This window comes from Lissotriton helveticus, chromosome 1_1 (genome assembly GCF_964261635.1).
Source record: "Lissotriton helveticus chromosome 1_1, aLisHel1.1, whole genome shotgun sequence".
NCBI classification, from domain to species: domain Eukaryota; kingdom Metazoa; phylum Chordata; class Amphibia; order Caudata; family Salamandridae; genus Lissotriton; species Lissotriton helveticus.
The window spans coordinates 1449683031-1449699438 of NC_136057.1; the positions used below are offsets into that span (position 1 = coordinate 1449683031).

The 16408-nt window shown below is 44.2% G+C and overlaps 1 protein-coding gene across 2 annotated transcripts in view; it reads left to right on the forward strand.

The window, feature by feature from the left end:
* Positions 1-15930, forward strand: part of WNT10B (Wnt family member 10B) — a 228657-nt gene extending 212727 nt beyond the window's left edge. For both annotated transcript variants that reach the window (XM_078685835.1, XM_078685830.1), the window contains exon 5: positions 14707-15930. In XM_078685835.1, the coding sequence (XP_078541961.1) occupies positions 14707-15168 (462 nt within the window). In that variant the 3' untranslated portion in view covers positions 15169-15930. The remainder of the gene's footprint in view (positions 1-14706) is intronic.
* The last annotated feature ends 478 nt before the right edge of the window (positions 15931-16408 follow it).

Genomic DNA, 16408 nt, shown 5'->3' on the forward strand with positions numbered 1-16408 from the left:
TTTATGATTTACGATATCCAGATGACCTGATATTGCCTACTACTTTTCCCTTTTTGTTTGTGTTCCCCTAGTGTGTTAGTCGGACATCGGCTGGTGTCTCGCTTCTATCACACTCTGTGTTTTATCGTTTTGTGATTATTTCTATCAAGATAATAAATTGTCCGGCTGGACACTTCTTATAAAAATATAGTTCCATTTGGTCTATATTCATTCTCCTAAAATCTTCCTCTTGTCTAAGGACCACTGTCTTTAAAAATTAAGTACCTACCCAAGGTCCTTAGCATATTGCGCCCTGGGTTTTAAAAATTATGTGTCTAACCACTAGCAATCACTTGGGTAGCAACACAACCGATCATTCTTTTGCTCACCATGTCACTTTAGTTTAGACCTGGCCATATGCAAATCAGGCTTGACCCTGCTCCTCAATGGAACAATCCAGGCCATACAGCCAGGCCAGGTCCTCCCTGAACTGAAACACAAGCAACCCAGGCCCAGTTCCACATTCTTTCAACTGTTTACAGGAGATTCACCAGTGCTGGATCCAGGATCCACCACTGAGTAAGAAAAAGTGACGATAACACTACTTACCTGCTAAGTGAATTTCCTGCCATAGGATAACATTGGTGATTCCATGTGAAAAAATTTCTGTCAACTTTTAAAATACAATAATATTCCTTAAAAATCACTACTGTAACCAAAACGCTTTTACTCAACTGTTTACAGGAGATGTCCAAGGACTGAATCTAGGATCCAGTCCTGTGGTTAGAAAAGTAATCCATAAAGTAACTAATTGCATTTAACTAGAAATTCACATTGAGCTCAATGTTGCATTTTGTTTGAAATTGTGTTGCCCTTTGCAACAACTGTAACTACTGTACTTAAAAGCCTATTGCCTATTTGCAAAGTATTTAAACTAAAGTTATTAATTCTGAGAAAGTATATTTTGTAATGTAATGTATAATGTAATTATATTGTAATTTAAAAAATAAAATATCTAAAAATAAATAGTTTAAAAAATATAGTAAATCAGTATCAAAAAATAAATATAACAATTAATACATTTAAAATTTTTCATTTACAAAACTTTTGAAATTCACTGAATAAAACATAGGTTTCAGGCATGTTATAGTTAGGAATTAGCATTTAAAAAACCTTTGAAATTCACTGAAAAAACCATAGGTTTCAGGTTTGATATAGTTAGGAATTAGCATTTAAAAAACCTTTGAAATTCACTGAAAAAACCATAGGTTTTAGGGGTGTTATAGTTAGCTGGACATTTCACTGATACAAAACCATTCAAATTTCTCCGATATAGTTAGTTGAACTAACTATATCTCGCGCGCCCGCAATCCACTGCTGATGATGTCACATATTACATCATTCATGACATAGTCAGTGACATCACTGATGACATCTCAAATGACATAACTGATGACATCATCAAGTGAATGTGGTTTGCTTTGTTATTTAAATATGTATTATATATATAGCAATTTGAGTGGATATATAAATATAAATATCTGGATGGAGGATTTAGTAGCAGTTATATATATTATATAATTTACATACATTAATTAAATAATTAATTCATTGTTATTAATGAATACACTTTCTAGCCTGACCCCTTCCATCCTAGCAGCCAGCAACTAAAATATAATAAAAACAATTAAATTTTTCCTAATTTAAAGATTTTAAATTCAATGAAATAATTATTTCACACATAATAATTAATGAATTTAAATTTGATAAATTCCCACCCTATACCCCTACACATCTAGCATCCTGCAACTAAAATATCAATATAATAGATCAGTATTCCATATTTTATATAATGAAAAAATGATTAAATAACTAATTAAGAATTATTACTAAATTATTAATTCATTATTACTTAACTTTCCATCTCAGACTTCTACAAACCAAGTAGCTTGCAACTAAAAAATACATAAAATAAACAAGTATTCCTTAAATTACACAAATAAAATCAGTAAAATAATAAGTTCAAAATTAATAATTAATTATTAATTAACTATTACTTAATTAACATCCCACCCTGTACCCCTACCAACTTAACAGCTCGCTAATAACATATAATGAAAATAAATCAGTATAACATAATTTGCATAATGAATATCAATCATAGTATTAAATAAAATGTATTAAGTAATCCATAATTAATAGCAACAATTATATTTCCTCCCTATCCTTCATAAACCCAACAACCTGCTACAATACTAGAAATTACTACAAAAAGTCTAAATCACTTAAAATTTCAAGCTATATTTAAAAAAAATAACAACAGTAACACATAAAATTAATATATCAACTAAAACATATTCAAATAATTTAAATCAACAATATTTTAACTGCTATTTTATTGAAAACTATATTAAAAACGTCAATAATATTCAAAATGATATTTGTTACCTAATAAAATAATACTCCTGTCTCGATATTTGTGTATTACCTAATTTACTTTCTGATATTTCTGCCTCCCGGTATTTTTAAATCAATATTTTGTCTACATTACTAATATGTTCCTAATGTGTAGGAAGACATAGGTTTGTTTAGGAAACTGTAGAGGTAGGAAAAATCATTTTTATTGATAAATATATATTTTTAAAAGTTTACTGAGTACCATGGTAGTTTCGCAAAAGTACTGCGGTACATAAGGAAATCAAAAAAAATCTATATGTGACAAAATACACTCTACAGCACATCACTGCACTCTATGCCACTGCACTCTACACCACTACACCGTAGTCCTTTGAACTTTACACCTCTGCATTGCACGCCACACTACTGCACTGTTTGCCACTCTACTGTACTCTCCACCACTGTACTCCACGCCACTCTACTCTACGCCACTCCAAGCCATTCTACTCCAGTCTACGCACCTCTACTCCACTCTACGCCACTCTACTCCACTCTAAGCCACTCTACACCACTGTATGCCACTGCACTCTACGGAACTGCACTGTATACCACTCTAGTCTAGTCTGCTTCACTCTTCTTTTTGCTTCTGCACTCTATGCCACTCTACTCTGCACCACTCTACTGTACATCACTGTACTCTATGCCACTCTACTCTACTCTGCACCACTCCACAACACGCCACTGCACTCTATGCCACTCCAAACCACTGTACTCCACTCCACTGTACTCCAGTCTAGTGTACTCCACTCTACGCCACTGCACTCTACTCTGCACCATTGCACTCTACACCATTTTACTCTACACCACTCTACTCTAAACCACTCAAAGCCACTCTACTCCCCTCCACTTTATGCCACTCTGCTCAACCCTTCTCTACTCTTTGCCACTCTACTGTGTGTTACTGCTATCAATGCCACTGTACTCTACTCTTGACACTCTACTATAGTCCATTTCACTCTACGCCTCTCTACTGTATGCCGCTCTACTCTACACCACTTTACTCCACCCCACTTCACTCAACCCCACTTCACTCTTCGTCACTCTACTCTACCCGCTTCACTCTATGCCACTGTACACTATCCCACTCTACTGTACACCACTTGAAGCCATTCTACGCCACCCTTCTTAAGTGTACTCTACTCCACTGCACTCTACTCTGCACTACTGCACTCTATGCTACTCTATTGTGTGCCACTATATTCTACCCCACTTCATTTTACCCCACTTCACTTTATGCCACTCTACTCTATGCCAATCTACTCTACGCTACCCTACTTCACTCTATGCATCCTACACTACGGCACTCTACTCTACCACACTTCACTCTGCCCCACTTCACTCTGCACCACTCTACTCTATGCCACTCTACTCTACACCATTCTACTTTACCCCACTTCACTCTTCCCCACTTCACTCTATGCTACTCTACTCTCAGGCACTCTACTGTATGCCACTCTAACTCTACACCACTCCAAGCCATTGTACTCCACTCTATGCCACTTTACTCTACTCCACACCACTACACTCGGCACAACTGCACTCTATACCAATCTACTCTACCCAACTTCATTGTACCCCACTTCACTCTGTGCCACTGCACTCTATGCCACTCTGCTCTACGCCACTCTACTTTACGCCACTTTCTCTACCCCACTTCACTATATCCTACTACACTCTATGCGACTGTCCTTTATACTACTCTTCTTAATGCCACTCTACTCTACCCTACTTCATTCTACTCCACTTCAATTTACCCTACTTCAGTTTATGCCACTACTCTATGCCACTTTTCTCTACACCAGCCTCCTCTACATCACTTCACTCTACCCCATGTCACTCTACATCACTCTATTCTATGCCACTCCACTCTACCCCACTTCACTCTACTCCACTTCACTCTACGTCAGTCGACTGTACACCACTCTACCCTATGCCACTCTACTCTACCTCACTTCACTGTAACCCACTTCACTCTGCCCCACTTCACTCTGCACCACTCTACTCTATACCACTCTACTCTACACCATTCTACTTTACCCCACTTCACTTTTTCCCACTTCACTCTATGCCACTCTACTCTCAGGCACTCAACTGTATGCCACTCTAACTCTACACCACTCCAAAACACTGTACTCCACTCTATGCCACTGTACTCTACCCCACACCACTACACTTGGCACAACTGCACTCTATGCCACTCTAACCTACCCAACTTCATTGTACCCCACTTCACTCTGTGCCACAGCACTCTATGCCACTCTGCTCTACGCCACTCTACTTTATGCCACTTTCTCTACCCCACTTCACTATATCCTACTACACTCTATGCGACTGTCCTTTATACTACTCTTCTTAATGCCACTCTACTCTACCCTACTTCATTCTACTCCACTTCAATTTACCCTACTTCAGCTTATGCCACTACTCTATGCCACTTTTCTCTACACCAGCCTACTCTACATCACTTCACTCTACCCCATGTCACTCTACATCACTCTATTCTATGCCACTCCACTTTACCCCACTTCACTCTACTCCACTTCACTCTACGTCAGTCTACTGTACACCACTCTACCCTATGCCACTCTCCTCTACCTCACTTCACTGTAACCCACTTCACTCTGCCCCACTTCACTCTGCACCACTCTACTCTATGCCACTCCACTCTACACCATTCTACTTTACCCCACTTCACTTTTTCCCACTTCACTCTATGCCACTCTACTCTCAGGCACTCTACTGTATGCCACTCTAACTCTACACCACTCCAAACCACTGTACTCCACTCTATGCCACTGTACTCTACCCCACACCGCTACACTCGGCACAACTGCACTCTATGCCACTCTACTCTACCCAACTTCACTGTACCCCACTTCACTCTGTGCCACTGGACTCTATGCCACACACATACACACACACACTACCCCACATCACTATATCCTACTACACTCAATGCGACTGTCCTTTATACTACTCTTCTTAATGCCACTCTACTCTACCCCACTTCACTCTACTCCACTTTACTCTACTCCACTCTACTCTAGGTCACTCTATACCACTCTACTCCACTCTATGCCATTCCAAACCACTCAATGCCACTTCACTGTATGACACTCCAGTCTAGTCTGCACCTCTCTGCTCTACGCTACTGCACTGTATGTCACTCAATTCTACTATGTACCAATGCACTCTACGCCACTGAACTCTGTGTTACTGCACTCTGCACAACTTTATTCTGCACCACTCTACTCTAAGGCATTGCACTCTACACCATTGCACTCTACTCTACACCACTGCACTCTTCCCCACTCTACTTTGCACCACTCTATTCTAGGCAACTGCACTTTATGCAACTGTATACTACGCCGCTACACTGTACACTGTTGTACTCTATGCCACTGCACTGCATGCATTCTACTCTAGTCTGCACCACTCTACTCCACTACACTGTACCTCACTGTACCTCAGTGATCTATTCACCCTTCTACTCTACTCTGATGCCCTCAACTCTACACTATTGCACTCTACACCACTGTACTCTACTCTGCAACACTCTACACCACTATTCTCTGTGCAACTCTACTCTATGGCACTTTATTGTATGCCACTCCAAGCCACTCTACCCCACCGACTTTACTCTACCTCACTCCACTCTACTCTACTTCACTTTATGCCAGACCACACCAGTCTACGCCATGGCACTCCAGTGTACGCAACTCTATCAGACAAAGTACATCGGTACTATTCAAATTTAATATATATATATATGAATTTCAAAATAAATAACAATATATGATTAGAAACCAATTTTTCAAAAATAAAATAATAATTCAATGAAAAAAACAAAGATTGAAGATAACCTACTTGCTATCCAGACTAAGTGAACCATAACTCGCCCCTTCCCCATGCACAGCTGTTACCCTTTCATATTACATCACTTGTACCACGTTAAAACATAGCATTCATAGCAACACTCATGACATCTCAAATTACATCATTTCTGAGAACCCTGCATGGTTCAGGGTCGAGCTGTATACATTCAGCTGTTGTCTGGAAAGTTTCGGGGTGATCCATCAAGCGAGGGCCAAGAAAAAAGGGGGGTCCCAAAATCCGTTTTCCCCATGCAAGTTCCTATAGGGATTTTAGATATGAGTGCAGTCCGACCTGCTGAACGGAATTAGACCAAATTTTGCAGAAAGCTGGATCTTGGTCCGGACAAAATGTGCTTTTTGTAATTTGGTGTAAACCCATTCAGTAGTTTTGGAGTTATTAAAGAAAAACGATTAATAGATACGTAGGGATGCAGAATCTCCACGGATCCTGCAGCGCTCATGGTGAGATCTGATTGGCTGCCACCACTTCAACCAGGAAGAGGTGGCAGCCATATTGCGAACATTCACACAAAAATAAAAAGGGGGCAGGGTAGGAATAACCTGACCCCCTAAGTATGGTGGTGGTGTCCCACAAGGGCCCTGATGGGGGGGGGGGGGATAAATGTTTTTAATTTTTCTGCAAATACTCAGAGGATCCACAGGAAAATAAAAAATAACAAGTACAGTTTCCCGAGCTTGTTGGTATTTGCCCCCAAGGTGGGCTAGGTCCCGATTTCATTCCGTTGACTGCCATCTCCCAAGGCCGAGCCATGAAAAAAAGGAGTAAGGTGGGCCAGGTCCCAGGCGGAATTATTTAGAATTTTAATTAGGGAGGTGGCACATGCAAACCCCCTCCCCTGGCCATTTTCGACCTGGGGACCCCAACAGCCCCTTGCAAACAAATGGGAGGGGGCTCCGCAGCCCCACTCTTGAAGCCATTAATGATTCTGGGGACCCCACCCCCCAGGGCCAGCTCCAGCTATCTCCCGGGGTGCTGCACTGGTGTGGGCAGGAAAACCTGTGCTTGTGCTGGCTTGGCGGGAGCAATTTTAAAGCTACCACCAAGCCAGAGCAAACACTAAGGGCCGCATTAGGATTTTGGGCAGACCGCCACTGACAGTGTCAGTGGCGGTTTGCCTGACAGACCTGCCATCGGTCCGACTGCTGCATTTTGATGCATGCAGGCGGACCGCAGAGTTTGCGGAGAAAGACCACTGACTCTAACAGGATGCAAGATCCTGTTGTAGTGGTAGTCAGAATCCTATCGCTACAATGGAGGCGGTGCTTGCGCAGGCACTGGCGTAGGGATTAGGATATCCCTTTCTGACTGCCTTTTCATGGTGGTCCCATCGTCCTGAAAATGCAGGTGGAAACGGACTTTGGGAGCCCCAAGCAGGGCCCCTGTCCCCCGTGGGCCACTGCTAAGTGGACTGGGGGGCCCAGGTAGTGACCCCCCTATACATCCATGCACCGTGTGCTAGGCACCAGATGGTGCCTGGCACACGGTGCATGGATGTGCACAAAGTACTTTTTACTGCAGCGGCTTGTGCTGTGGTCCTTTTCCTGGGCCATAGCACATACCGCAATGGCAGTTTCATCATAATTGGGTGGGTGGGACCGCTGACTCATTGTCGGGCGGTGTCATGCCCGATATGATGACGGTCGGCAATCTGACCAACTACCATCTTAATAAGGCCCTAAATCTGCGCCCAGCGGGTGGGAGTATCAAACATGCTCCCGCCCACAGGGAGCATCATTTTTAGCTGCTCCCTGTGGGTGGGAGCAATGCCGCCTCCCGCTGGAGGCGGGGAGCCGGCTGGGGCCATGGGACATTGAGGCTTCCCCCACGGCCTCCAACAATGATGTAGTGGGTGTCCTTGGTGGGCTCCAGGGCACCCACCCTTTACTGGCTGGACCCCGGGGGATGGGATTCCCAGTGCCAATATAGGCCCTGGGAGGGGGAGATGCGTGCCCTCTCCCAATGTCATAATGTGGCCAGGTCTGAGGAGATGTGGTCCCCTGGGTCAAAATTGGCACAGGGAGCGGGGCTGTGTGCCTTCATGAATAACTGAATAGGACACAGAATATGGGGTCCCCGGGGCCAGTATTTGCCCGGGGACTGGTACTGCATGTCCGCCTTCCCCTTCTTAATATGGCCATGCCCTGTAAAATGGGGTACCCGGGGCCAGAAATCAGCCTGGGGAGGGGGGCTGCATGCCCCCTCCCCATTTACAATATAGTTGGGTCTCGGGAGATGGGGTCCCCAGGGCCCAAATTATCCCAGGAAGGGGGGCTGCTTTCTTTCCACCCCCATAAATCAAGCAATGGGCTCTAGGAGATGGTTTCCCTAGGCCAAATATGGCCCGTGGAGGTGGGCTACGTACCCCTTCCCATACAAATGTGGCGGCCCACGGGGGATGTGCTGTGTGCACTCCTCCCGAGTGGCTGCCATTGGGGGGGGGCAGCCAACCGGCCTGGCACAGGTCTGGCCCTATGACCAAACCCCTGCTGCGCACGACCAAAGGTCTTGCGCGGCATGGAGTTGGCTGCATGCAGGGGGTTGGTCACAGTGCCTGGCCACAGGCCAGGCCAATGTCGCCAAGCCCTTTGGCCGTGCGCAGCAGAGGTTGGATTAACGTATGGTAATTCAATATTACTTTAGGTAAAAAAAAAAACATTGATTCGCTGAAAAAACCAAAGGCTACGGGGATGTTATAGCTAGGAAATAGCATTAAAAAACGTAGAAATTTACTGAAAAAAACACAGGTTATAGGCACATTATTGCTAAGAAATAGAATTAAAAAAATCTTAGAAATTCACTAAAAAACAAAAGTTACAGGGACATCATGGTCAAGTTCAGATTTTACACACACAAAACCATAGACATTTCGGAGTTATCGTTATAGTTATCTCAAGTAACTATAACTCATGCCCTAAGGTAACTATAACTCGCGCCCTCGCCATGCACTGCTAATTACCCCACATATTACATCACTCATGACATCTTCTATGACATCATTGATAACGTCACTCTAACATTTGCTGTTAAATTACTGATGAGAAAACTGTGCATGGTGGGGGCACAAGTTATAGTTAGCTTAGCGCAATTTTTACTTTTAATTTAAAAAAAATATCTCGACTTCTACTTATTGGATTTTTGTCCTTTTGTTCTTGTTTTATTTATAGAATCATAATCTATTTGTCAAAACTGGTGTGGAGTCTTTTTGTGGTGTTTTCAGTGTGTTACTGTTTGAAGTGTTGCACAAATACTTTCCACATTACCTCTTAAGTTAAGCCTGCCTGCTCCGTGCCAAGCAACCAGAGGGTGAGCACAGGTTAATGTATGCTTTGTATCTGACTTACCCGGACTAGGATTGTGGTTCTTACTTGGACAGGGTGCATACCTCTGCCAACCAATAACCCATTTTCTAACACTGAGGAAAAGGTGAAACTTTTTTCAGCCTGAGAGACAACCCTTCAATGATCCAAGTATCAGACGCTTTTTTTAATGCTTTGAAGGACGTGATGTTGGTCTAGTATGACAAGTTCTCCATGCCAGGCATTTCATTGTGGCATTAACACCACACCCTCCTAAACCTCAGCTGCCATCTCCTCCTATACCTCAGCCTCCAAAGGCACTTTCTCCAGTTCCCTTGTCACCATGTTTTGAGGCACCTCAGCCAATTCCATATTTGCCAAAGGCATCACATGCCTCAGGCTTTTCCTCATACAGCTCCTTTACCTGCTGTAAAGGAGGCAGAAAAAGAAGGGAACACAGGCAATTAGACAAAGAATGACAATCAGGCTGAGGAAGATGCCAATTCAAGATGCGAAGGACAAGTGGTATGCATATATTTTCTTTGATGATGCAAGGTTGGTCTTTCTGCCTAGAGACAGCCAGCCAGAGGATATTAAAAAATTCCTCTTTTCACCCTTTAGATTGATCTAGGCTTCTGAATTCTCAGAAGGATTGTGGTGCATATTTGCCTTCTCACACTACATTTTAGCACTACATTTTAAGAGGTCTTGGGTGAATTTGTATTGTTGTACAAGTTTAAGTTGCTAGTGAGGTTGCTATAATATTGGGTTGTGCTGACACCTTCTCTTTTCCACTTTCTCATTTGAAGATGCTGAATCTGACCTTGGGAAATTCAAGGGGGCTTCGCAGAGAGCCTCTTCTCTGATGAGGTCTTCAGCATTTTCCAACATTGAATTTTCTCTCATATACATCAGAACATTGGAATGTTGTGCACTCCATCGAATACAATGGAGTGCTCCAGGTTTCTAATGGCTGGTAGAAGCCTAGAGAAGCAACATTCTGATGTTGTTTGTTCACAGCTGTTGCTGTGAACAAAGGCCTCACGGAGCCCGAGGGTATTTCAATCCTCTCAGGCCCATGAGGCCTTTGTTTTTCAAATTAACGCATTCTGCCCTTAGGGGCGGAATGTTCCAATAGCCCTAGAGCCCTCCGTATCGGGCTGTACTGGCCATTAAAGGCCTGCTCCCTTGTTAAAGGCCCTCGCCGAATGTTGGAGCGGGCCTTTGATGGCAGGTAGAGCCCGCTACGTCGGGCTCTAAGGCTATATTAGCACCATAATATTTCCAAGCAGCAGCGGCATCTCAAGAACTCTGTCTCCATTATGGGATTCTTTTGGATATAAATTAACACCAGAATATCGTCCTGTGTGTGCAGGACCCCCACAACATTTTGTACAATATATTTTTACTTTTTGAAAAAGTATTCCCAAAGCTGCACCTTTCTATCATACACTGTCTGGTCAGTCAGGCATTTCATTTTTGAAGGAAACACAGTGAAAGGGTCCGAAGCAACTAACATTTCCTATCCTATGGTTTTGGTATATGGGAGGAATGATCAAACATTCAAATGGAGTATCCTTGGTGGAGAACTTACAGCTTAGTAGTGTTTTTTCTCCATCTTATTATTATTTATTTATTTTATTAAGCTTTATATAGCGCGAACGCGACCCAAAGCTACTGGAGTTCTTTATATGAGCACCAGTTACAGAACACAAGTCACGCTCATTGTTTGGTGACTCGGGGAGACTAAGGGGCATATTAGGATGGCGGGTGGACTTTGTCCGGCCGCCATCCCGTGGTAAAAAAGGGACCGCCGCCATAAGGGCGGTGGTCCCGCGGGTGCCATTAGGATGCGCCTGCGACAGTGGTGAGCGCATCCTGCATTCCTAACATTGTGGTGGGCGGTGCACTCAGCACCGCCTGCCACAATGCCAGGAAGGCATGTCGTGCACTTCCATGCACAACATGGCAGGCACCGCGCGGTGCCTCCCATGTTGTGCATGGAACTGCAGAGGGGGTACTATAGGTACCCCCATGTGCACCTCCCCCACCCCTGCAGAGTCCCAGGGAGCCCGCAACGGGCCCCCACAAGCAATTCCCGCATGCCTTCCCGTGGCGGCAATGCCGCCACGGAAAGGCATGCTTCCGCCCTCATTGTAATATGGCTGGTGGTGTCTAATAGACCCCGCCGCCATATAAACTGCTTTTATGCCCGGTAGGCAATCGGGCGGATTGCTTACCGACGGAAAACCGGCAGACGGTCTTCTCATCCGCCGGAGTCCTCCCCGCCATGGTAATGTGGCGGGGGGAATTGGTAGCGGGTGAAGGTTTTTGGCGGGCAGATCGCCACTGCCATACGGGCAGTGGCGATCCGCTCATTATCCTAATGTGCCCCTAAGTATGCAGAGACTCGAACCTGGTTCCCCAGCTCCAAAGTTGTCAGCTCTGGCCCTTGCACCACATCCTCTAGCCTTCGTTGACTTCCTTCTGATATTCATGAATAGTAGATGAGAGTAACACGCTGAAGACTGACCCTGCCTTGAAGGCAGGGACAAACTAGAAAGGAAAATACCATCCTTCTTTACGCAAATAGTTTATGGATGGAGACTTGATTCACCAGGGTATCTGGTTTGGAGCCAGAATCAATTCAGTAGTGTTTGACATACTGACCTCCGAGTGGCTGCACTCAAATGTCTCGCGCAGAGATATTTTTCTTGTAAGCAGCTTTAACCAGGGTGTTGCCAGGCAAAGGTCTTTTGACATACTTGTATTTAGTTTTCATTTTAAAAGCAGCCCATTTAAACATGTCACTATTGAATATTTTTTACTGAATACGTTCATTTATTTATTTCCTCAATGGGAGCAAGAGCTTCTGGATGTTCGGTTCATAGGACCTGGTTAACCATGGCTCTTCCTTGTAGACCAAGTCTCTTCCCTATAGACCCAGGTGCCATCTTCTGGTTTGTGTTAGCGGCTACCCCATGTAATATGCCTTCTTTCTTATTGAATACAAAAAGAGGAACCTGGCTCCGTTTGACATTATGCTCTTATTATTTTTGAGCAACAAATAGACCACTATCTTTCTGTTTGAATGGAATTTTTATTAAACCATTCCTTTCTTTGCAATTGTTTGCATTTTCCAAAAAGATTTTAGTTGCATGAGAAGTAAAGAGACACACATTTTTCAATCTTACATACAAAACATGAAAAATACTTATGACGTTTCACAATAGACAGTGCATGAAATACGTATATACAAACACATTTGTATACAACAACATTGGACTTTTGCATCATAACATCAGAAACTAGAATACCGTTAGAGCTATATTGTTTTTTGGGCCAAACAAGTGCCAAACACGGGAAAATGTTTAGAGTGTGTGCGTGGGGCTTACGATTCAATGCAAATCCCTCACGTCACAACAAGTTTTCTCAAATTCTTCCGTGTTGAAAAAAGTTCTTTCTTATGGCAGCATATCCTCCCTTTTCTCTATGGAGACTCCATTTGGCTCGTGGCTCTTCATTGCAGACAATACCTCTTCCTTGTAGATGCATCTATTCCGCCTAGGCCTTACTCTATCTAGGCTACATCTCTTTCACATAGACCATGCTGCCTTCCTCTAGACTGCGCCTCTTCACTGCAGCTCACTGCTTCACTTTGTAGACCCGCGTTCTCTGTTGTTGAAGCAGCACACCATCTAAGCTCACTTTCACTCCACCTGGAGTGCCTGGTGTAGGATTGGAGTCAGGGGTCTGGATCTATGCAAACGTTTTAGGGTAACCATTGACTGTTGAGGAAACCCATTTAAATCACACTTCCTCCAAGTAAACCAGGCCTCCCCCAGACTAGCTGAACATACGCGACCTTGACTGGCTGTGCGCCGTACGGTTAGATTTTCAATGTAAGCCTCCATTCCTCTGCTTACACTTATGCCTTCCTTCTCTAAACAACATCTCCGACAAGCTCACATCTCTGTAGACCACACACTAGAACACATCTTCTTGTAGACCATCCTTCTAGCCTGTAAATCAGACCTCTTTCATAGACTGCAGTTTCTCCTTAATAGACATGCCTTTTTCTACAAGCTCCTCCTCCTCTTTTGGCCTTTAGTGTCCATGGTTATGATAACAGTCGGGGTTCATCTTATGCAATCAGAGCTGGGAAACTGCTTGTTGAGGGCTGACAGCAGGTGTGTACAGCAGTAATGGAAAAAGATAAGGGGGATGGAATTACCAAAATGGTAATGAGCCATTGTGAAGTACTTACCAGCAGCACCAGAGGCAGTTATTAACAAGCATTTGCAATGCAATAGGTCTCGCATTTGCGAGAGTTTAAGCTATTGGCATTGTAAATGACAATGCCTTTTATTTATCTGTTTTGATAATTAGCACATAAATGAAAGGGATTGTCAATTACAATGCCAAATGCTCAAACTATTGTAAATGCGAGACCTATTTAATTTCAAAGTAGTGGTCGCCATTGTCCCAGGCTGCTTGGAAAGTAAAAGCACACATGGAGCGCAGAATGTTGCAGGAAAGCATGTCATGCATGCATTAGGAGAAACTCATTAAAGAAAATAGTGCTTACAAACTAAATAAGACATACCGTGTAACAACAGAAGTAAAAGGGCCGGTCCTCATGAGAGGCTACAAAGGAAGACAAGGCAGTACTAAGGAGGGAATAACAAGCCTATTAACGAATCAGAAGCCAGAATGTACAAAGGACAATGACACAAGCCAATGAAAAATATAGGCAGAGAGTGGGTGGAGCTTCAAGGCCATACTCAAATACAGCATGCTTCGCAGTGCAGCGCATGCGCTGGCCAGGTTCAACCGAAAAATGTAAGAATGTTTTTAAGGAGTGAGTAGGTTTGTAGGAATTCCATTACTGCTTCCAATTTCACCTTGGTGGTCGTGGTGGTGGTGGTGGGGGCGGGAGGCATGGAAGGGGGCTGAGGATTAGTTAGAACTAGAGATGATGGTAAATATGGTCCATGGTACCCAAAGTGGGTGAATGTGAAAAGGACCTCTACTTGCATGTATAGTCTTGACTAAAACCCTTTCTTTTCTTCTCCAGACGGTGATGGAAAATATGAAGCGTCGATGCAAATGCCATGGCACGTCCGGCAGCTGCCAGTTCAAGACCTGCTGGCACGTCACCCCAGAGTTTCGATCTGTCGGCGCCATGCTGAAGGAAAAGTTCCAGCGTGCTACCTTCATCAACTCCCATAACAAGAACACTGGGGTCTTCCATCCACGCAGACTCAAGAAGAAGCGTTTAGCTAAGGAGCTTGTGTACTTTGAGAAGTCTCCCGATTTCTGTGAGAAGGACTCCAAGGTGGACTCCCCCGGCACTCAGGGGCGTATCTGCAATAAGACCAGTCATCAGATGGACAGCTGCGGCAACCTGTGCTGTGGGAGGGGCCACAACATCCTCATGCAGACGCGCAGTGAGCGCTGCAACTGCCGCTTCCACTGGTGCTGCTACGTGCTCTGTGAGGAGTGCAAGGTCACAGAATGGGTGAACGTGTGTAAGTGAAGGGACTGCAGGGTTCTACAGGGGCTGTCATGTCCTACATTGTTTCTGAGCACTATGAGTCTATGAAAGCTCCTGTAGGCTCATGGATCAGGCATTGTCATAGAATGCTCTGCGTGTTCGAATATTTAACATATTCGTGGAGTGCGCTGGTGAAAAGGCGTAGAAAAGGTACCCATAGTGCAGCTTGGGACTGGACACAACGTGTCAATTTTCCATGCAGCAGAATGAGGGATGAAAACACACATATGAGAAGCTACTGAATTGTTCACCTTGTAGGAGTTATTAAAAGTCTGGAATCCCACCGAGCGGATTTAGTCTAGTAAGAGTGGACCTCGCCAAGAAGCAGAGACAAAGTTCTATGTGCCACATCGTCACAACTTGCAGAATTCCTCAAAAACACAAGATGTGGACCTGTCTTCCAAAGCTCCTCCTACAGGGTGGGAACTTGTTGTGTATCCCACTATGGTCGCCAAAGCTGCGCCAAAACCTAATTTGAAGAGGTATTTTAGGTAGGGTCACGGCTTGTGAGAACAAGTCGCAGCTGCTTTCGGTGCCAAACAAACAAGGCTAAAAATAGGCTTGTTTATGGGAGAAGCACAGATAGTGGGAATCCCCTTGGCCACTATCCGCCCTCCTGCAGCCCACATCCAAACAATGTCCTGATGGCACAAGAGCTAGATTCTGCCGTTCCAACCAATGCCACCAGCAGCTACAAAAATATGAATGCGACGGCCTGGCACTCGTGTATTGCCAGCTCAGCAATGAGAATTTGAAAAACAAACTTTAAGTGCTTGGCACGCCTCTGCTTCTGTAGGGTTCGGAAAGCACTTCCTGGGTGTCACAGGTGTACGACGTAGGGAAGCCGGCACATGAACCCCAATGAACCAACGTATTTTCCTGTGTGAGAGTCAAAGTAAAAAAAATATTTTAAGACTTGAAGGCATATGATTACACTGGGAGAAGGACCCCTCTGTCCTACCTTGTACATATAAGCAGTCACACCGTGGACTTCTCGCCTGCCGGCTTTAGACATTGCTGGACGCTAGGACACTTTTGTGACTACATCTAAGTGGTGACAACTTGTAGTCTAACTGCTCATGGAAGTTGGGAAGAGTCTTGGTATGTTCCGGTAGTTCGAGCAGTGTGAGCCTCCCTTGTGCATAGAGCCAGTCTAGTAAGCAGGGGTTGCCTCCAACAGCTTCTTTACTGGACCAGTGGCGTCTGGGTGGAAGGCAGTGCC